General features: G+C 40.5%; 1 protein-coding gene across 3 annotated transcripts in view; it reads left to right on the forward strand.

Moving 5' to 3' along the window:
- rasa2 (RAS p21 protein activator 2) overlaps positions 1 to 22227 on the forward strand; it is a 197450-nt gene that overhangs the window by 117351 nt on the left and 57872 nt on the right. For 2 of the 3 annotated variants that reach the window (XM_043702829.1, XM_043702830.1), the window contains exons 6-8: positions 15383 to 15466; positions 16654 to 16726; positions 16866 to 16942. In XM_043702829.1, coding sequence (XP_043558764.1) covers positions 15383 to 15466; positions 16654 to 16726; positions 16866 to 16942 — 234 coding nt within the window. Of the gene's footprint in view, positions 1 to 15382; positions 15467 to 16653; positions 16727 to 16865; positions 16943 to 20112; positions 20422 to 22227 lie in introns of those variants that run through there. The other variant, XM_043702831.1, reaches the window with a different exon arrangement.

The following is a 22227-nucleotide window of genomic DNA, read 5'->3' on the forward strand; positions in this document are numbered from 1 at the left end:
GTCCAGAGGAGATTCACGAGAATGATCCCAGGAATGAAAGGCTTAACATATCAGGAATGTTTGAGGACTCTGGGACTTTACTCTGAGTTTAGAAAGATGAGGGGGAATCTGATTGAAACTTACAGACTACCGGACAAAGTGGATGTTGGAAAGATATTACCATTGGCAGGAGAGACGAGGACCCAAGGGCACAGCCTTAGAGTGAAAGAAGATCCTTTAGAGTGGAGATCAGGAGATTCACAGAGTGGTGAATCTGTGGAATTAATTGCTACAGAATGCTGTGGAGGCCAGATTACTGGGCGGCACGGTGGCACAGTGGTTAGCACTGCTGCCTCACAGCGCCAGAGACCCGGGTTCAATACCCGCCTCAGGCGACTGACTGTGTGGATTTTGCACATTCTCCCCGTGTCTGCGTGGGTTTCCTCCGGGTGCTCCGGTTTCCTCCCACAGTCCAAAGATGTGCAGGTTAGGTGAATTGGCCATGCTAAATTGCCCGTAGTGTTAGGTAAGGGGTAAATGTAGGGGTATGGGTGGGTTGCGCTTCAGTGGGGCGGTGTGGACTTGTTGGGCCTGTAAGTAATCTAATCTAATCTAATTTAAAACACAGGTAAATGAATCGAAAGTGAGGACTGCAGATGCTGGAATTCAGAGTCAAGTGTGTGTTACAGGAAAAGCACAGTAGGTCAGGCAGCATCTAAGAAGCAGGAGAATTGATGTTTTTTAGATTAGATTAGATTACTTACAGTGTGGAAACCGGCCCTTCGGCCCAACAAGTCCACACCGACCCGCCGAAGCGCAACCCACCCATACCCCGACATTTACCCCTTACCTAACACTACGGGCAATTTAGCATGGCCAATTCACCTGACCTGCACATCTTTGGACTGTGGGAGGAAACCGGAGCACCCGGAGGAAACCCACGCAGACACGGGGAGAATGTGCAAACTCCACACAGTCAGTCGCCTGAGTCGGGAATTGAACCCGGGTCTCTGGTGCTGTGAGGCAGCGGTGCTAACCACTGTGCCACCGTGCCGCCCAGTGTTACTGTACCTGCGTCCTCCATTTTCTCTTAACAGTTTATTTGACACACGAACCATTGAATCTGAATAAGAGGGGTTTAGAGGAATATGGACCAAGTGCTGGCAAATGGGACTAGATTAATTTAGGATATCTGGTCAGCATGGACGAGTTGGACCGAAGGGTCTGTTTCAGTGTTTTACATCTTTATGACTCTATTAGTCACCCTCCAGTCATCAGGCACTTCACCCATTGCTATAGATGATGCTGTAGAGTGGGAATATATTCATTGGAATTTAGAAGAATGAGGGGGGATCTTATAGAAACATATAAAATTATGAAGGAGCTAGCTAATATAGAAGTAGAGAGGATGTTTCCACTGGCAGGTGAAACTAGGACAGGAGGGCATAACCTCAAAATTAGGGAGAGCAGATTTAGGACTGAATTGAGAAGGGAATTTTGAAACTATGGAATTCCCTGTCCAGTGAATTAATTGAGGCTTTCTCAGGAAATGCTTTTAAAGCTACGATAGATAATATTTTCAACATAGGAGTAGGAGATGGCCTACTCCTGCTTCTAGTTCTTATGTTCTTATATGTTCTGAATATTTCTGCAAGTGGTCTGTTAATTTCCCCTCTCATGTCTCACAATATTCTGGGGTACATTAGATCAGGTCCTGGAGATTTATCCACCTTTTATATTCTCCTAAGAGCTTCCTCTTCTGTAATGTGAACTGTTCTTAAAACAGCAAAGTTTATTTCTCTGCATTCTCTAAACTCCATTTCTTTCTCCACACTGAAAAACCAACACAAAAATTTCATTTATATCTCTCCCGTCTCCTGGGGTTCAACACAAAAATTACCTCCTTGATCTTTAAGAGGCCCTACGCCCTCTAGTGAGCTTCTTGCTGTTAATGTATTTGTAGAATCTCTTTAGATTATCCTTAACCTTATCTGCCAATGCTATCTCTTATGCCCTCTTTGTCTTCATGATTTCTCTTTTAAGAATGCCCCTGCACTCTTTATATTTATTGGGATTCATTTGAACCGAGTTGTTTTTATCTAAAATAAGATTCTCTTTTATTCTTGACCAGAGCCTCTATATCTTTATTGATCCATTATTCCTTAATCTTTCCAGCCTTACACTTTACTCTAACAAGAACAAATTGCCTCTGAACTCTTGTCATCACACTCTTGAACAGCTCCCACTTGTCAGATGTCCTTTTACCTCCAAAGAATCGACTCCAATCAACTTTTGAAAGTTCTTGTCTCATGCCATTAAAATTTACCTCACTCTAATTAAAATCTTTAACTTTTATGGAAAGTTTATCCTTTTCCATGATCATTTTGCAACTAACAGAATTATCGCTATAACTAAAGTATTCCCCTACTTTTACTTCAGTCACCTATAATACAATCCTATCAGTGATCTTTTCTTTCCTTATTTGTACTTTCCAAGCATATATTTTCACTGGCTGATTTTTCAGAAATATCTTCCCTAGTTACAGGCATAATGTGTTCTGTAATCAAAAACACCAGGACCCACCCCACTTTGCTTTCTTTTCTATCCTTCCTATACCATCTAAAACCAAGAACATTGAGCTGCCAGTCTTGTCCGTCTCTCAGCCAAGTTTGTATTATCTATGACATCCTAATCCCATGTTGTTAAACATGCCCTGAGTTCATCAACCTTGCCTGTACAACCCCTCACGTTCAAATCATTGCAATTTTGTTCTTCAGAGTACTCTGAACTCTATCTCATCTTTATTTTCGAATTGAAATGCTCTCCTCACAATCAGAAACATCCCCATCAATCCTTCTGTTTACACTGCTAATTAGAATTCCTCCAGTCCTCCTCTATCAGTATAAAATCTCCCTCAATGGAATGAGCAAATCTCCCTAAGAGAAAGTGAGATGCTAGAGATCAGAGTCATAGAGCATAGAACTTTACAGCACAGTACAGGCTCTTCAGCCCTCGATGTTGCGCTGACCAAATGAACAGCCGGTCAGGCGGCATCCGAGGAGAAGGAGAGTCAACATTTCGAGTAGAAACTCCTGATGAAAAGCTTATACTTAACATCGACTCTTCTGCTCTTTGGATGCTGCCTGACCGGCTGTGATTTTCCAGCACCACATTTATCGAGCAAATCCCCCTGCCAGGATATTGGTCCTTTGCCAGTTTAGGTTAGACACATCCTTTTTGAACACTTCTTTTCTAACTCAAAAGACAAGTCCAATTTTCCAAAAACCTGAATCCCTGAACAATACACCAGCTCTTCAGCCATTAATTTATCTCCTTTAACCTTTTAGTCCTTCCCGTGTCTGAGTTTGACATTGGGAGTAAACCGGAGATTACTACTTCAGGGTTGGTTTTTTAATTCTTCTACCTAACCTCTTAGATTCACCCTGTCCTGCTTTAATCTTTTCCCTGAATATGTCATTCCCATGAATGTGTCCAGTAATTACTGGCTTCTCTATTCCACCTTGAGCAATATTCTCAAAATGTTTAGAGATGTCCTTAAAAGCAACAATATCTGAAGTTTACGCTCATTGCTACAGAATCTCCTGTCTTGTGCCCCTGACAGAAGAGTCCCTGACAACAATAATTCTATTAAACTTTGTCAAACACTGCTTAACATAAGAATAATTCCAAGTGTCCAATAACAGATTGCCCCTTCCATTTTCCTCTGAGAGACTATCTCTTCCTCCACTTTCAAAACTGAATATCTATTTGATGGAGGAATAGCCACCAGAGACTTTTGAACTATCTTCTTACCTTTCCTGACAGTCACCCATCTATCTGACTGATTCTGCAGAGTAATAACTTTTCTAAATCTACTAGCCATCTCACTCTGTGCTTCACGTATGCCCTGAATAATATTAAGGCTAAAAAAAAGTTTCAATAACACCTAATATATAAAATAAGCTACAGCTTCATTACCTACAGAAAAAATAAAAATATATACCTCAAACATATAAAACTTAAAGCTATTCAACCACTTAGCTAAATAAAAAAAAGACTGCTCTTCAGTAAATTTCTTGGAAAAAAAAAATTCTTCTCCAGCGCTGACCATATGTAGACTCTCTGGAACGCAAACACAACTCATTTTAAAAACAAACTGTTTGGTTTTCAAAAAAACACTCTTTACAATGGAAAAGGGGAACTTCTAAAACACAGACTTCTAAACTTCTAAATTTAGAATTTTAAAAAACGTCTTAGCTGTTCACTATATTGACTCTGCAAACCTGATTTTAAAAACAAAAGTTGGTTTTGAATAGAATAGAATAGAACAAAATCCTTACAGTCTGGAAACAAGCCCTTCAGCCCAACAAGTCCACACCGACCTTCCGAAGAGTAACCCACCCAGGCCCATTCCCCTACCCTATTATTATTTATTTTACCCCTGACTAATGCACCTAATCTACACATACCTGAATACTAGAAATAATTTAGTAAGGCCAATTCACCTAACCTGCACATCTTTGGATTGTGGGAGAAAACTGGAGCACCCGGAGGAAACCCACGCAGACATGGGGAGAATGTGCAAACTCCACACTGACAGTCCCCTGAGGCTGGAATCGAACCAGGGTCCCTGGTGCTGAGGCAGCAGTGCTAACCACTAAGCCACCATGCCACCCCAAAGATCTTTTTTTTTTGTTTGATCTTTTGAATGTTCATGGAACAAAATGAATAAAAACATTAATAAACTGTAATGACTGCAATAACTTCAATAATATATCTTTCAGCCTGCAATCCCAGGAGCAGCTGCAAAATCCACTCTGCTTGATTAGATTAGATTAGATTACTTAGATTAGATTACTTACAGTGTGGAAACAGGCCCTTCGGCCCAACAAGTCCACGCCGCCCCGCCGAAGCGCAACCCACCCATACCCCTACATTTACCCCTTACCTAACACTACGGGCAATTTAGCATGGCCAATTCACCTAACCTGCACATCTTTGGACTGTGGGAGGAAACCGGAGCACCCGGAGGAAACCCACACAGACACGGGGAGAACGTGCAAACTCCACACAGTCGCCTGAGGCTTACTTTAGAGAGCTTGCTAGAAGAATAGAGATACAGCCAAAAAAAGCTATATCTGTGTGACCCATTTTCAATACGGTTTCAGTAGCTAGTTGGCCTTTGTACTTACAAAGGAGCAGACATGATTCCTGTCTCAATTATGTTTTACCATAAGCCAACTATATTCTCTTCCCTTTGTGGCCGTCTGAGTACACTTCCATCGGTGCCATCTCTCCTTTGCTGCCAAGCTCATGTGAGCTTTGTAAATCTGAAGGCAAACTTATTTTTTTCAGTTGCATCTTAAATATACGTCTACAACATGGCATTGCTTATTTTATCCATAAAGATTTACAGGGATGTTGCTGGGACTGGAGCGTTTGAGCTGAATAGGCTGGAGCTATTTTCTCCAGAACGTCAAAGGTTGGGTGACTTTCTAGAGGTTTATAAAATCATGAGGGGCATGGATAGAGTAAATAGACAAGGTCTTTTCCCTGGGATTGGGGACTCCAGCACAAGAGGCCATAGGTTTAGGGTGAGAGGTGAAAGATTCAAAAGGGACCTAAGGGAACAACTTTTTCACTCAGAGGGTGGTACGTGTATGGAAGCTACCAGAGGAAGTGGCGGAGTACCTCCTCCCTATGTTGTAAGATATGTAAATGTAGTCCTGATAATGTCAACTGTTTAGCTATAATATGATTTTTATGTATTTACACTGCACCTGCTCCAAGTCCAACATATCCTTTCAGCAGAAACTGACTCGTTAACTTTTAGTCCCCTTGAGATATAGGCCAATATTGCATTAGCTTGTTTGGTTACACTTTGTATCTGCCTCACAGTCTATGGTGATTTCTGTACCTGGCTCCTAAATCTCTCTGGTCCTGGCTTGTCCTTTACAAAACATTCTGATATTACTCATTTCCTGACCATACACATTCCCATTTTGAACTACACCTGTCACAGTTTATTGATTTATCAATGCCACTTGCCAGTTTACTGCTAAAGCTTAAATAACTTATTATACCTAATTAAGTGTTGTCTTTCACATATAACTCTGTTCATTTATTTGAGTCATTGATAAATTAATCTTACAGGGCCAGAGAGAACAATGTTGAGATAAGGAAAGAAACAAAGTATTTATACCGAGAGAAAGTGTACTGCTGTCTGAAAATAGAGGCAAAAAAATTGGCATGCAAGTGAAGGAAACAAAATCTATTACTTCTCCAGCATTTTCTGATGAACGTTTATTGATCTGAAATATCAACTCTGTTCTCTCTCAACAAATGCCTGATCTGCTGAGTATTCTCTGTATTTTCTGTTTTCAACCTGACACTTTATCTCCTACCTTCCAAAACTTTAGTTACCCATGACAGTTGTCAACTGCAATTCCGTGCTGATTTCCAGCTTTTGTACTGGAGAAGGGTCACTGGGCCCAAAATATTAACTGACTCCTGACCACAGATGCTGCCAGACGGTGCTGAGCTTTTCCAGCACTTTCTGTTTTTGTTTCAGATCTCCAGCATCTGTGGTTCATTTGTTTTGTTTTGTCCAGTTTTTCCTCCCTGTCCCCTGCAATTTATAGTGTTTCACTTTTGGCCACTTGCCACACATTGAGAATCCAGAATTGCAGTTCTGATTAATAAATTTTAAAAATGTCCAATGGGCGCACTCAACTATTCAAATTCATTGTGAATTGGCATGTCCTATTTGTCGTCTTCAACTTTTTTATACTTTCATTGCTGTATTGAATTGTGTGAGAATGTTTTTTTGATGAACATGCGTCACTTCCATAGTTGCATAGTGGTTAATATTTAATAACTACCCAAGTGGAATATATTTACCTATAATGTGTAAGGCAATTTATTTCCTAAAATTAGTGCATGTGGTTAAAGTAGTGTTCCTGTAGTCACGTGTGACTCGGCATTAATGCTAATTGAACATTGAAAAAGAATAGTCTCCAGTCAATACTGAAGGGTCCTAGATATAAAGTGTGATCCGGTCAAGTGGCCTTCATAACAAGAGGAATTGAGTATAGAAGCAAAGAGGTGCTTCTGCAGCTGTACAGGGCCCTGGTGAGACCACACCTGGAGTATTGTGTGCAGTTCTGGTCTCCAAATTTGAGGAAAGACATTCTGGCTATTGAGGGAGTGCAACGTAGGTTCACGAGGTCAATTCCTGGAATGGCGGGATTACCTTACACTGAAAGACTGAAGCGACTGGGCTTGTATACCCTTGAGTTTAGAAGACTGAGAGGGGATCTGATTGAGACTTATAAGATTATGAAAGGATTGGACACTCTGGCAGTAGGAAACATATTTCCGCTGATGGCTGAGTGCCGAACCAGAGGACACAGCTTAAAAATACAGGGTAGACCATTTAGGACAGAGATGAGGAGAAACTTCTTCACGCAGAGAGTGGTGGCTGTGTGGAATGCTCTGTCCCAGAGAGCAATGGAGGCCCAGTCTCTGGATTCATTTAAGAAAGAGTTGGATAGAGCTCTCAAAGATAGTGGAAATCAAGGGTTATGGAGATAAGGCAGGAACAGGATACTGATTAGGAATGATCAGCCATGATTATATTGAATGGCGGTGCAGGCTCGAAGGCTGAATGGCCTACTCCTGCACCTATTGTCTATTGGCATTAATGCTAATTGGACAACATTGAAAAAGAATAGCCACAATTTTTTTTTTTAATTTAATAACTTAAGTTATAAATCACACACCACCAGGTTATAGTCCAACAGGTTTATTTGGAAGCACTAGCTTTCTGAGCGCTGCTCCTTCATCAGGTGGTTGTGGAGTATAAGATTGCAAAACACAATTTATAGCAAAAGTTTACAGTGTGATGTAACTGAAATTATATATTGACAAAGACCTGGATTGTTTGTTAAGTCTCTCATCTTTTAGAATGACCATGTTGGTTTCAGTTCTTATGTAAATCACAGAACATTTAAAAGTTATATTCTCAAGTGAACTTTAACAATTGGTGTCATGTTGGCCCAGCTATTGCATTGAAGGTGTGAGCTGCCCTGTGTAAGGCTGTCTGTGTTCCAATGGTCAGACTGATTTTCATCTAAAAACTGGATTTACAGAATCTTACATGCATTCATGCAGTTTTTGAGCAAAGTACAATGTAATTCTGTAAGTATAACCTTGCAGAACAACCTTGATGAGAGACCAAATCAAGAATTTAAAGGAGCCTTGCAGCAGGTAGTACTCTGAAAGATCCCGTGGTAGCCTCAAAATTCATTAATCCAAACTTTCAGCAGAGTATTACCCCTCCTTCCCCCAACACAAAAAAAAACTCGGGTTGCAACCACTTGTTGGGAAGCCCTGCCAGGTTCTGTAGTAACACTCGTACCCAGAGAAAATGGTTTGGAGATGCCGGTGTTGGACTGGGGTGTACAAAGTTAAAAATCACACAACACCAGGTTATAGTTTAATTGGAAGCACACTAGCTTTCGGAGTGCCGCTCCTTCATCAAACAACCACCTGATGAAGGAGCAGCACTATGAAAGCTAGTGTGCTTCCAATTAAACCTGTTGGACTATAACCTAGTGTTGTGTGATTTTTTTTTTAAAAGAGTAAATGGTTGCAATATGCTGCCACCTAGTGTAGTGCATGTTGAAATGCTCAGAAGGAGAAATAAACATTGAACAGTGTAGAAAAGTTTGGGATTCATGTAAAGGCAGATAGTAAGTAAATGGTTCTGAGTGGGATTGGCTTAAACCTAAACAAGGAATTGATCTCAAAGAATTAAAATGACCAAGTTATTTTCATGTTGAATAAGTGGTTGAGAGCAGCAACAAATCACAAAAAAAATCCCTTTTCTGTCATTTTATAGCAATAGTTTAGTTGTGAAAGAAAATGTATCGAGGGCCACAATAAATTAATGCCAAATACGAGAAATAAAATATGGCACTAATTGAGGTGTCAACCTGGTGAAGGAGTATAGATAAGGTGAATGCCAGGTATATTTTCCCTAGGGTGGGGCTTTCAAGACTAGGGGTCATATTTTTAAGGTGAGAGGAGAAAGCTTTAAAAAAAGACATGTTGTGGCTATGGAGTCGAAGAAAGAGTACAGCCTTATCTGACTTTGTAAAAATATAATGTGTATGGCACTCCCTTTTGTTCTGTTTTGAAACTATTGAATGAAATATAGGTAAGAAGGGAAAATAAACTTGTATTTATGTAGCATTTTTCAAATTATAGCTGTGTTCTGTTCTGTTTAGGTGAACTGGCAAAGCACAGGTAATCAGATTTTTGTATAAAGAAGGTGACTATCAATATGGAAAAAAAAGCATGTGAAATCAGAAATTAATAGATATATTGGTTTACTGGAGGTGAACCTTGGTGTATTTGAACATTTTGTTACTGTCTTCAGCATTTGTACTCTGCGCTGACCTTCAACTAACTAAATTGTATTGCAGTATTTTTTATGACTTGCATGGCTTATTTTGCATTTTAATAAAAAAGATAACTTTGGTTACAGTGGGTTTTATCTTGATCAGGGTGGAGCTGAATAAGGTTTTAAGTGTGGTTCTAGCACCTATTTGCATTGTAAGATGATGATGAAACAAACCATAATCTCTGTACTATCAAACATTGTACAGTAATTTAGAAAAGGAAACTGCCTTGCTGTCAGTCAACACTAATCAATCCAGTTAAATCACTTCAGCATTGCTGTTGGCAATGAGGGACTGAGTTTGTAGCTAACAATGAAATAATAGGAACAGGAAGGCCATTCAGCCTCTCAAGCCTGTTCCATCTTTCAATGAGATCATGTCTCATCTGTGGCCTAACCCCAATTTGCATTTTAAAAATTAACTGTAGCCTTTGGCCCATATCATTTAGTATCCTTTTAAACTGTTTCTTTGCCAGGTTTAAAATTAATAACTCATCTAGCTATTTGTGGAAGAAAGTTCCAAACATCCACCGTCCTTTGTGTGTAGAATGCTAGGTAACATGAAATCAGTGTTGTTGAGCAACTCCTTTTTAGTTATCAAGAAATTACCTACTAAAGAATACACATGAATATTATTATTCTGTTTGCCTTTGTTTCCTTGTAAACATAAGAAACTTGAAAGTTTAAAACTGACTTTTACTTGATCACTGTATAAATTCATCGAGCTCCATTGTTTCAGCATGCATAGAGTCATAGAGATGTACAGCATGGAAACAGTCCAACCTGTCCATGCCGACCAGATATCCCAACCCAATCTAGTCCCACCTGCCAGCACCCGGCCCATATGCCTCCAAACCCTTCCTATTCATATACCCATCCAAATGCCTCTTAAATGTTGCAATTGTACCAGCCTCCACCACATCCTCTGGCAGCTCATTCCATACACGTACCACCCTCTGCGTGGAAAAGTTGCCCCTTAGGTCTCTTTTATATCTTTCCCCTCTCACCCTCCAGTTGTGGACTCCCCGACCCCAGGGAAAAGACTTTGTCTATTTATCCTGTCCATGCCCCTCATAATTTTGTAAGCCTCTATAAGGTCACCCCTCAGCCTCCAACACTCCAGGGAAAACAGCCGTAGCCTGTTCAGCCTCTCCCTATAGCTCAAATCCTCCAACCCTGGCAACATCCTTGTAAATCTTTTCTGAACCCTTTCAAGTTTCACAACATATTTCTGATAGGAAGGAGACCAGAACTGCACGCAATATTCCAACAGTGGCCTAACCAATGTCCTGTACAGCTGCAGCATGATCTCCCAACTCCTATATCAATACTCTGACCAATAAAAGAAAGCATGCCAAACACCACCTTCACTATCCTATCTACCTGTGACTCCACTTTCAAGGAGCGATGAACCTGCACTCCAAGGTCTCTTTGTTTAGCAACACTCCCTAGGACCTTGCCATACGTCCTGCTAAGACTTGCTTTCACAAAATTCAGCACCTTGCATTTATCTCAATAAACTCCATCTGCCACTTCTCAGCCCATTGGCCCATCTGGTCAAGATCCTGTTGTAGTCTGAGGTAACCTCCTTCGCTGTTCACTACACCTCCAGTGTCATCTGCAAGCTTACTAACTGTACCACTTATGCTCGCATCCAAATCATTTATGTAAATGACAAAAAGTAGAGGACCCAGCACTGATCCTTGTGGTACTCCACTGGTCACAGGCCTCCAGTCTGAAAAACAACCCTCCGCCACCAGCCTCTGTCTTCTACCTTTGAGCCAGTTCTGTATCCAAATGGCTATGTAACATTTTGAGCAAAATAATTCATCAGTTTCCGAAAAAACTATTTAACCTTCCACATTCATTGCTTGGGTTTCCTGGTGTTATTTTACAATTGCTTTGCGTTTCCAGATTTTAAAAAAAACCAGCAACATAATGTGAAACTCTAAGGAGAGTAGCAGCTTCACGTGTAGTTTCTGTGCCACAAGTTGCATGTAGACAGATGTATACATAAATGATTTGGAGGAAAGTATAGGTGGTCTGATTAGCAAGTTTGCAGATGACACGAAGATTGGTGGAGTAGCAGATAGTGAAGGGGACTGTCAGAGAATACAGCAGACTATAGATAGATTTGAGAGTTGGGCTGAGAAATGGCAAATGGAGTTCAATCCAGACAAATGTGAGGTGATGCATTTTGGAAGATCCAATTTAAGAGCGAATTATACAGTTAATGGAAAAGTCCTGGGGAAAATTGATGTACAGAGTGATCTGGGTGTTCAGGTCCATTCTTCCCTGAAGGGACTACTCAGGTCAATAGAGTGGTCAAGAAGGCATACGGCATGCTTTCCTTCATCGGACGGGGTATTGAGTACAAGAATTAGCAGGTCATGTTACAGTTGTATAGGACTTTGGTTTGGCTGCATTTGGAATACTGCATACAGTTCTGGTCGCCACATTACCAAAAGGATGTGGATGCTTTGGAGAGGGTGCAGAGGAGGTTCACCAGGATGTTGCCTGGTACGGAGGGCGCTAGCTATGAAGAGAGTTTGAGTAGATTAGGATTATTTTCATTAGAAAGACGGAGGTTGAGGGGGGACCTGATGGAGGTCAGCAAAATCATGAGAGATACGGACAGGGTGGATAGCAAGAAGCTTTTTCCCAGAGTGGGGGACTCAATTACTCGGGGTCATGAGTTCAAAGTGAGAGGGAAAAGGTTTAGGGGAGATATGGGTGGAAAGTTCTTCACGCAGAGGATGGGGAGTTCCTGGAAGGCATTGCCGGTAGAGGCGGGTATGATAACATCATTTCAGATGCACCTAGACAGATACTTGAATGGGCAGGGAGCAGAGGGACACAGATCCTTAGGAAATAGGTGACAGGTTTAGATTGAGGATCTGGATCGGTGCAGGCTTGGAGGGCCGAAGGGCCTGTTCCTGTGTTGTAATATTCTTTGTTCTTTGCTACTTAAATATGCTGTTAAAAGTATTGTTAGAGACAAAAAGACCCTGCAGACGCTGGAATCCAAAATAGATAGGCAGGCAGCTGAAAGAACGCAGCAAACCCAGCAGCATCAGGAGGTGGAGAAGTCGATGTTTCGGGTGTAACCCTTCTTCAGGACTGGGGGCTGGGTGTGGGGGGATCTGCAGATAAAGGGGGTGGCGGAGCAGGGTGGTGAACTGGGGGTAGGTGGTGACAGGTACAGGGTTAGACCTGGTTGGTCAATGGGAAGAATGAATCTGGTTGGTGGCAGGAAGCAGTGGAAGGGAGGGGGTGGGTCTGGGAAGTGAGTCGGGGGATGGGAAGGGAGGCTATTTGAAATTGGAGAACTCAGTGTTGAGTCCTCCAGCTGGAGGCTACTCAGGCAGAAGAAGAGGTTGGGGTACTCCAGTTTGTGGTTTGGTTCATTGTGGCAATGGAGGAAGCCAAGGATGGTCATGTTGGAAAGGGGTTTTAAAATGGGCGGTGACTGGGAGGTCTGGACCCACAATGAACCAAACTGTAAATTGGAGGAACAGCACTCATCTTCTGCCTGGGCAGCCTTCAGCCCGGAGGACTCAAAAATGAGTTCTCCAATTTCAAATAATCTCCCTTCCCATCCCCTCACTCCCTTCCCAGCCCGTCCCCCTCACTTCCACTCCTCCCATCCACCAACCGGATTCTTTCCTCCCATTGACCAACCAGGTCTTACCCTCTACCTGTCACCATCTATCCCCTCTAGCTTATCTCTCCACGCTTCAGGCTCTCTGCCTTTATTCCTGATGAAGGGCTTTTGCCCGAAACATCGATTTTGCCTGTCCTCGGATGCTGCCTGAATTGCTGTGCTCTTCCAGCACCACTAATCCAGAATCTGGTTTCCAGCATCTGCAGTCATTGTTTTTACACCATCTATCCCCAGTTCACCACCCTGCCCCTGCCACCCCCTTTATCTGCAGCCCCCCCCACACCCACTCCCAGTCCTGAAGAAGGGTTACACCCGAAACATTGACTTCTCCACGTGATGCTCCCTGGCTTTCTGTGTTCTTCCAGCTCCTGCCTATATACTTTGAAAGTATTGTTCCAGTCAAGGTGACAAAAGATTCAACATGAGCTGAGAGACTGAATAACCGTGGGATTACATCAGAGTGCAATTTTTAATAAAAAATTTACATTTCTGGATGTGATATGAGCATGGCAGAGCCGGTTGGCAGAGGAAGCATAAAGTGGGCCTTTAAGTATCAGATGAAGCCTATTGTTTTGAAAAAAGAAATGGAATTCCCAATAAAAGACTGTACTGAATTTCTTGATAGTTTTGATCAGTAGAACTTGAAAACGTATTGGCGAAAAGAGCTCCAGCACAGTAATAGCCAGTTGCCCAAAAAGTTCATGACCGTGTATGTTATTCCCTTGAAGCCCCTTCTAACCTTTTCCTTTCATTCCATCAGTGACACGTTCAATTCCTTTCTCTCCTTGTGTTTATCTAGCTTCTCCTTGAATCTATCTATGCTACTTATCTCAGGTACTCCAGCAGTCCACGTTCTAAACCTTTCTCTAGGTAAGGAGGTTTATCTCAATGCCTTTTATGCAATTTATAAGTCGCTATCTTACATTTATGTCCCTTATGTCTCCAAGCGGAAACGATGTCTGGTTTTACCCTAACAAGTAGGAAAAGAAACCTTGCAGATCTGCTTTTGATGATTTAATTAAGACAGATGGATAAACAATGTTGAGGATGCACACTAAAAATACAATTCAATTCTGACATTTTTCTTTGTGTACTGCTCTGATTGCAAGTTGTTGTAATTTTGAAAGCAGCTATTATCATGCACTATCTCAAAGTCTCACCTGGAATCCTTGCATATTGCTACCCTTTCTCAAACTGTCTTGCCCTTTGCTGTCCAAGTCCTTGAGCACATCACGATCATGGCTGTTGGAATATTACGTGCAATTCTACTCTCCTTCCTATCGGAAAGATGTTGTGAAACTTGAAAGGGTTCAGAAAAGACTCAAGAATGTTGCCAGGGTTGGAGGATCTGAGCTGCAGGGACAGGCTGAACAGGCTGGGGCTGTTTTCCCTGGAGCATCGGAGGCTGAGGGGTGAACTTATAGAGGTTTACAAAATTATGAGGGGCATGGATAGGATAAACAGACAGAGTCTTTTCCCTGGGGTCGGGGAGTCCAGAACTAGAGGGTGTAGGTTTAGGGTGAGAGGGGAAAGATATGAAAAAGACCTAAGGGGCAACTTTTTCACGCAGCGGGTGGTACATGTATGGAATGAACTGCCAGAGGATGTGGTGGAGGCTGGTACAATTGCAACATTTAAGAGACATTTGGATGGGTATATGAATAGGAAAGGTGAGGAGGGATATGGGCCGGGTGCTGGCAGGTGGGATTAAATTGGGTTGGGATATCTGGTCGGCATGGACAAGTTGGACCGAAGGGTCTGTTTCCATGCTGTACATCTCTATGACTATGACTCTATGGCTGCTTTTCTTGCAACCTTGCTGATCAGATTTTTATCTCTGCTGTACTATTGCACTACTTGTAATCAAACAAAAACAAAAATTTTCAGTCCAATTTTTAGCTGCACTGAAAATGCTGGGCCTGTTTGAATACGATTGGCAAAGATTGGGTTTTGTGGAGAAAGGGTGTAATCTGCTCTTCCCGCTAAGCCGGAAGGAATTAGGTTATGTGACATCAAGCATGTTCCAGCACTTATATTTTGAGCATGGACCAACAGAGATGAGAAAAAATAAATTCCTTAAAATGCAGCTAGACAGTTAGCAAAAGAATCATCTCCTCTTCAGTTTCTTTTGCAGTGTGCAGATGGCATGCTCTAGTAATACTGTCAATTGTTAACTGCCCTCTATTTCTGGAAAAGTGCCTGAAGAATGTTTAGTTCTGAAAATATTTGACAATTAGACGAAGTTAATGTTGTCATTTTTTTTTTCCCCCACTCAGGGTAATAGAATGCCAAGGACTTCCTCTTGTAAGTGGACAAAGTGGTGATCCCTATGCCTGTGTTTCTCTGGTTGGCCCTTCTAGGTACAGTGATTCTAAAATTATATTCTAAAATTGCAATAATAAATTATGTTGTGTCTACACAGAGCAGCGCAGTTGCATTTACCTGAACTGGGAGAAGGGCTTTAAAGGAAACGTTGCTTTTTTTAAAAATCATTTATGGAACTTGGGCATCACTGGCTGGCCAACATTGATAGCCCATCCATATTTGCCCTTGAGAAGGTGGAGATGAGCTGCCTTCTTGAATCGCTGTCATCCACTTGCTGTGGGTTGACCCACAATGCTGTTTGGGAGGGAATTCCAGGATTTTGACCCAATGACTGTAAAGGAATGGTGGTATATTTCGAAGTCAGGGTGGTGAGTGGCTTGGAGGGGAACTTGTAGGTGGTTGTGTTCTCAAGTATCTGCTGCACTTGTCCTTCTAGATGGAAGTGGTCGTGAATTTGGAAGGTACTGTCAAAGGCTTTTTGGTGAATTTCTACAGTGCATCTTGTAGATAGTACACACTGCTGCTACTGAGCGCCGGTGGGGACGAGATTGAATGTTTGTAGATGTGGTACCAATCAAGCAGATTGCTTTGTCCTGGATGGTGTCAAGGTTTTTGAGTGTTGTTGCACCTGCACCTATCCAGGCAAGTGGGGAGTATTCCATCACACTTCTGACTTGTGCCTTGTAGATGATGGATAGACTTTGGGATGTCAGGAGGTGAGCTTCTCGCTGCAGTATCTCTAGCCTCTGTTGTAACCACTGTGTTTGTGGTGAGTCCAGTTGAGTTTCTGGTCAATGGTAACCCCAAGGATGTTGACAGTGGGGGATTCAGTGGTGGTAATACCATTGAATGTCAAGGGGTGGTGGTTAGAGTACCTGTTATTGGTGATGGTCATTGTCAGGCATTTGTGTGGCGCAAATGAGACCTTAAATGCATAATTGGCTGGAAGCATGTAGGGGCCTTTTGGAGAGGCAACCAATCTGATTCTATCTGGCTCTTGGAAATAGGAACAGATTATGAAGCAATCAATGCACCTCTCTGCTATTTCTTGGCAGCCTGGTTCCTTGCTTCTGTGCCTTCCAGCACAGGGTCTGTGAGCTTCAACCTTGGGTCTCATCAGGATACTTCATTAAATCTAGATGTACCGGCCTGGGAGTTTAATTTTAGGATGGATTCCTAATTAAGAGTTTTGTATAAAATGTCACGATACTTGTTTTGTTAGGTTGGATCAAAAAAGAACCAAAGTAAAGAAGAAAACCAGCAACCCACAGTTTGATGAAACATTCTATTTCGAAGTAAGTGGAAGAGGAGACAGCTTACGTTCTTTTTCCTTTGTTGAGGGAATTAACAGCTATGAATGTACCTAACATCTTGATTGAGAGCACTAAAATCGACTTAGATTAATCTCAAATGTGGTTCGTTAAATCATTCCAGGTAACAAGAAATAGCAGTTACACCAGAAAATCACATTTTCAAGTTGAGGAGGAAAATATTGAAAAACTGGAAATCAGGTAAATAAATAACTAAACATGTAGAAATGGAAGCTGACAGAAAGATGTTGAAAAATGAAATCCAAATGATTTGAATTGAAATTTGGAATAATCCAGTCCATTTCTGATAATTTGCTGTTAAAATAACAATGATGCCTGTGTCTGCCACTATTATTTCTGTGTATCGCATACAACAACTTCAGTAAGGAGCAACTAGAGTACATCGTTAAATACAAATATTAGTTGTAGCCCAAGTTGCATTGTGAAAACCAGTAACTTTACGAAACCACATTTTGCTGTTAAGGATATGATAAAAGTTAATAGCCGTCAGTTGTTTTGACAATGAAAGGAATTTGAATGTGTGGAATCTCATTTCTTCAGTTTGTGAATTGGTTTAAGAGATTTAAAAATATGCCAAACCCTTTCAACAAAAGTTATTATGTTCCTTTGTCTTATTTTATCTCTCAAGCCTATCTTACTTTCCATCTTCTGATTGTCTTTCTGTGCCTGGTTTGAAATTGAATTCACCTCCTTCAATTCATCCTCTTCACACTATTTAGTTTCTAGCCTTTTACGTTTCATTGGTTAAGGCCGTATCATTTTTGACTTTCTCATCACTAGGTACAAAATACCCTGTTTTTGTCACTGTACTATTTTCAATTCCTACTTTCAGCATTAGCAGTTAAAAGGTTTTTGAACTGAAAAGGGGTGAGGGTAGAGTTTGTTTGTGACAGATGTTGCTTGCCTCATGCAGCAAAATCTGACACAGTCCTTTAAACCAGGAAGTGGTGAAAACCTGAAACAAAAACAGAAATTGCAGTGAAACTCAAGGTGGTCAGAACTCATGATTCTGCTGATGGACAGTCACTGGAATTGAGATGTTTTCTCTGCTTTCTTCCCATAGATGCTGGCAGACCAGTTGAGTTTTGCCAGCAAATTCTGTATTTGTTTCAGATCTCCACCATCCACAATTCCTACATTATATTGGTGAAAACCTGTTTACTTGCAATTGATCCAAGACCTTTGACACTGTAGAAGGACCTTAATGATCAGTTGACCATACTTAAAATTATTGCTGCAATTAAAATGCTTGAAAATAATTCTTCAACAAAAGGTTTCACTCAGCTGTAGTGAATTGGTGGGTTGGCCATGCTAAATTGGCCATGAGAATTGCAGGGATAGGGTAGTGAGCTGGGTGGGGATTTCAGCAATACTGTGTTGTGGTTTAACTTTTGGTGGAAATCCAGGAAACTAAATTGGGTAAATGTATTTTGAATTTAGTTTGTTAGGGAAAGTTATCAATATTCCTCTTCTTTCTACTGCCATTTTCTGCTGTCAATTGGGTTCCACTGTTAGCAAGGTAAGGTGATTCATGACTCAGTGGTAAATATCTTGCATGTTATGTTACTGTGGTGTATTTTTCTTTAATTTTGAGTGCTGTGTTTTTAATTGCATGCAAGAAGTTTGACTTTTAATTTTTTTTGTTCCTTTTTTGGGTGAATGGTATTTGATCCTTGGAATTCACATTATGTAATTTGGCTTTGGTTTAATTTTAAACAAAGCTCACTGATTAGCCAACACTGTATAAATGTTAGCTTTTTTACGTCCCGGGTCTCCCTAACTCAGGAATGGTTTGGTGTGATGTTCTTCTTTGTACTGGAATTCGTAAATCATTTTATGACCGTGCTTCCTGCGATAAATTATTTCCAGGGTTTACTATCCAAGTAGCAAATCTTTTATGTCAGCAACATATGAAAAACAGTGGCAAGATGAATACCTGGTTAGTGTGTAATTTTGGGGATACAGGTGGTCCTCGATTTATGAATGTCCAACTTATGAATGCTTGTACTTACAAACAATACCCCATAATAATTTTAAAGATCTGACATGAACGTTTTCTTGTACTTCTGAACAGCTGTTTTGTACTATACTGTACTATGTTCCAACCTGTGTACAAATCGGATTAGAATGTGCTCCAGGACAGAACCCATTCATAACGTGGGGACTGCCTGTAGTTAGTTAGGTACAGCATGTTCAAGGTAAAACAAGTAAGGCCCAAACATCACATTTAACCAGGAATTATTAAACTGAATTAACCTAGGGGTTGAGAGTTCAAACTTTAACTCGGCAAAATTGCATTCAACAAATTATTGATTCCTGAAGAAGCGCTCATGCCCGAAACGTCGATTCTCCCGCTCCTTGGATGCTGCCTGACCTGCTGCGCTTTTCCAGCAATTAGTCCAGACAGATCCTGAGTAGTTTGACACAATTCTTCCTACAACCTGTTCCCTGATAACAACCACAGTCTGCATTATTTCACAGTTTCCACTATTCTAGTCTATCCTTCCTTCATGCAGAACCACAGAAAATTAAGTGGCAATGGGAAATTTATTTCTTTGAAAATATTCTGATAAAGCACAAAGGTACTTTTGTTAAAAAAGTGCAGAGTCTTGTGTATACCAGTACGGATAGAGGGTGGCAGTTTCCTTTACCTGAAGGACATTTAATGATCACCCAGCAGCTCTTATCCTCACTATTCTGGTACTAGATTTATATAATTTGTTGAATGGGAGAAAGTGAGGACTGCAGATGCTGGAGATCAGAGCTGAAAATGTGTTGCTGGAAAAGCGCAGCAGGTCAGGCAGCATCCAAGGAGCAGGAGAATCGAGGTTTCGGGCATGAGCCCTTCTTCAGGAATCAATAATTTGTTGAATGCAATTTTGCCTAGTTAAAGTTTGAACTCTCAACCCCTAGGTTAATTCAGTTTAATAACTGTCACATTAGTGTGCCCTCTTCTGTATGCTGCAAGTAATGTTTAAGATTAGTTTGCATGAGGTGTTTGGAAGTTGGTAATAAGTGGACTAGAGGGAATTTTGTTTTGCATCCTTTCAGCATGTTAGAATCTTGTGATATACCCTCTAACATTTTTGAATGTTTATGTAAATTATGAAAATGTAAATGTAAATGCAGGAGATGAATAATGAAGTCTCAGATTATTCAGTAATCTAATTTGGTTCAGTGGGAAGTCTGTTATAAAAGGGATGTTTGTGTCCAACAAAGTGAGATGACGTATTGTTCGACATTGAATATTAAACTCCTTACTTTCTCCTATTTCTCCAGTATAATGAAGATTTAGATAAAGATTGACATCTTTTGAAAGATATGTGGGCCCAGCATTATATTAAAATTTCTGGCATGTTGAATTGCATTATAATTGACTTCCACTGTATTTTAAAGCATGACAATGCAACTCAACCCAAACTACTTTTTATTATACTCAGTTTGCCATTTATTCTTTTGAATTCTGTTTTGTATTCTCTGAACGAAAATCCAGATTTATCTATATCAGTCATTGAGTCCACACTGCTAGGAAGGAATCTGTGGCTGAAACTTGGCACAGCTGAAGAATGTCTTTTTTTAACCTCCATATGGCTTATTGATATACCAAGGAATATGTGTGCCTACAAACACTGTAGATCTTGGACCACTCATTGGGCAAGGTGCAGAGTCTACTAAGAATCATAGCTTCGACTTAATAAGATCATAGCATTGTGAAGTCATTTACAAGAGTATAGAATAGTCACACCATCTTGATTGCAACGGAGATTTGCATGCCAGAAAAGTATAACTCTGAAAATTGGACCATTAATAAGATTGCTGAATCTCAAATGAGTATTTGAAGTGAAGGGACTTCGGCACTTCTTACATTTGTCAAAGCTTGAGGAAGTGGTGGATGAGGGCGCAATTACAATGTCTAAAAGACGTTTGGATAAGTGCATGAATAGGAAAGGTTTGGGCGGATGTGGACAATGCACAGGCAGATGGGACTGGTTTAGTTTAGGATTATGTTTGGCATGGACTGGTTAGACCAAAGAGTCTGTTTCCATGTAGTATGGCAACCAACTGGACAAATGAGTGGGTTCTTGAGGAAGCCTGTGTGAAGAGGAACTTATTTGCAGTAGTTATATCAAGAAATTGCACTCATTTTGGGCATGAAATGTTGGGGTGCGGTGGTGCTTGGGAAAAATTGAGCACAATACCTGAAAAGCGTGCACAAAGAGATCGAAGGCATGGATCAACAATATCAAAATCTAGGCTCATCCCTTTGTAAAAGAGGAAATGAGGGCAGTAGAAAATGGACTCAGTTGAGAAAGATTGTTCATAGTGTGGCAATCAACAGATTGAAGATAGATGATTGATTGACAGGACACAGGATCATTGATGTCAGCCATCGCCAAAGTTGATTATTTGAAAAACCCATTTTATTTTTAAGTTTCATTTCTTCCTGAAATTAAATACTTTGCTTTTATTTTGATATATCCAATAACAAATCGATTTGAGTGGATATTTTGGTTTTCATGTTCAATAAGTAGACAGCTGTTCACTTGAATGAAGATTCACTATGTTACATTAAATAGAATGTTAAATTTATTTAATACAGTAGCAAACACGAACTGTCAAGACAGTCATGGCTTTTTTGTATCCATTCTGTTGAAGGAATATGCTGTATTCTCCTCTTAACACTTGTTTACATATAGTGCATATTTTGTAGCTTTTCCAAAGGTTTAATGCCACCTGTGATTTAATGTAAATCACAATGGCACTTGACTTGTTTATTGGACTGAATGAAAATATCTGCCTTATGAATAGATCTAATAAGTTTGTTCAATTCTGATGGTTATGTGACAAGACAAAGTATTACCAGAGCTTAGCGATCTCTCTTTTTTTGGCAAAGTGCTGACAATAGAGATTTTCATTGTGATTTCTAGCACTGATTTTCTTTCTTAACCCTGACAAATCTCAGGTTTACCAAAAACCACCCAAACCTGGGAATGAAGCAGATAGGAACATGTACTTCCAATATGTAAAGCAAAAGTGGTGCAAAACTGAAAGATGGGGACAGCATCATAGTTTTGGTGCGCTTAACATTATAAATCCCACTCTTCTGTTCTATTGTACTTTTTCATTTTAATGTGCTTAACCTTCAAATTAATATGTTTGTATAACAGCATCAAGCTGAATTGGTAAAATAACTAATCGTGGGTTTAAATGTTCCTGAGTTCCAAATTCTATTTTTGTAGCTCTTTCCACACCAGATGATGTTGTACTGGCATCATTCTTTGGCAAGATATAGCTTACCTCATTGGCTCTGAAGTCTAGATTGTACCAAAATTGCTTTTAACTGAAAGAAAGAATTGAAAGAAAGTTTTGTTTGTATTTAAGTTAAATACAAATGTATTTGTAAATTTTTTGCTTGCAATTTCCAGTTCCCTATAATTGCACAACCGTTTAATTCTCGGTAAATC

Source organism: Chiloscyllium plagiosum, chromosome 13 (assembly GCF_004010195.1).
Source record: "Chiloscyllium plagiosum isolate BGI_BamShark_2017 chromosome 13, ASM401019v2, whole genome shotgun sequence".
NCBI classification, from domain to species: Eukaryota; Metazoa; Chordata; class Chondrichthyes; order Orectolobiformes; family Hemiscylliidae; genus Chiloscyllium; species Chiloscyllium plagiosum.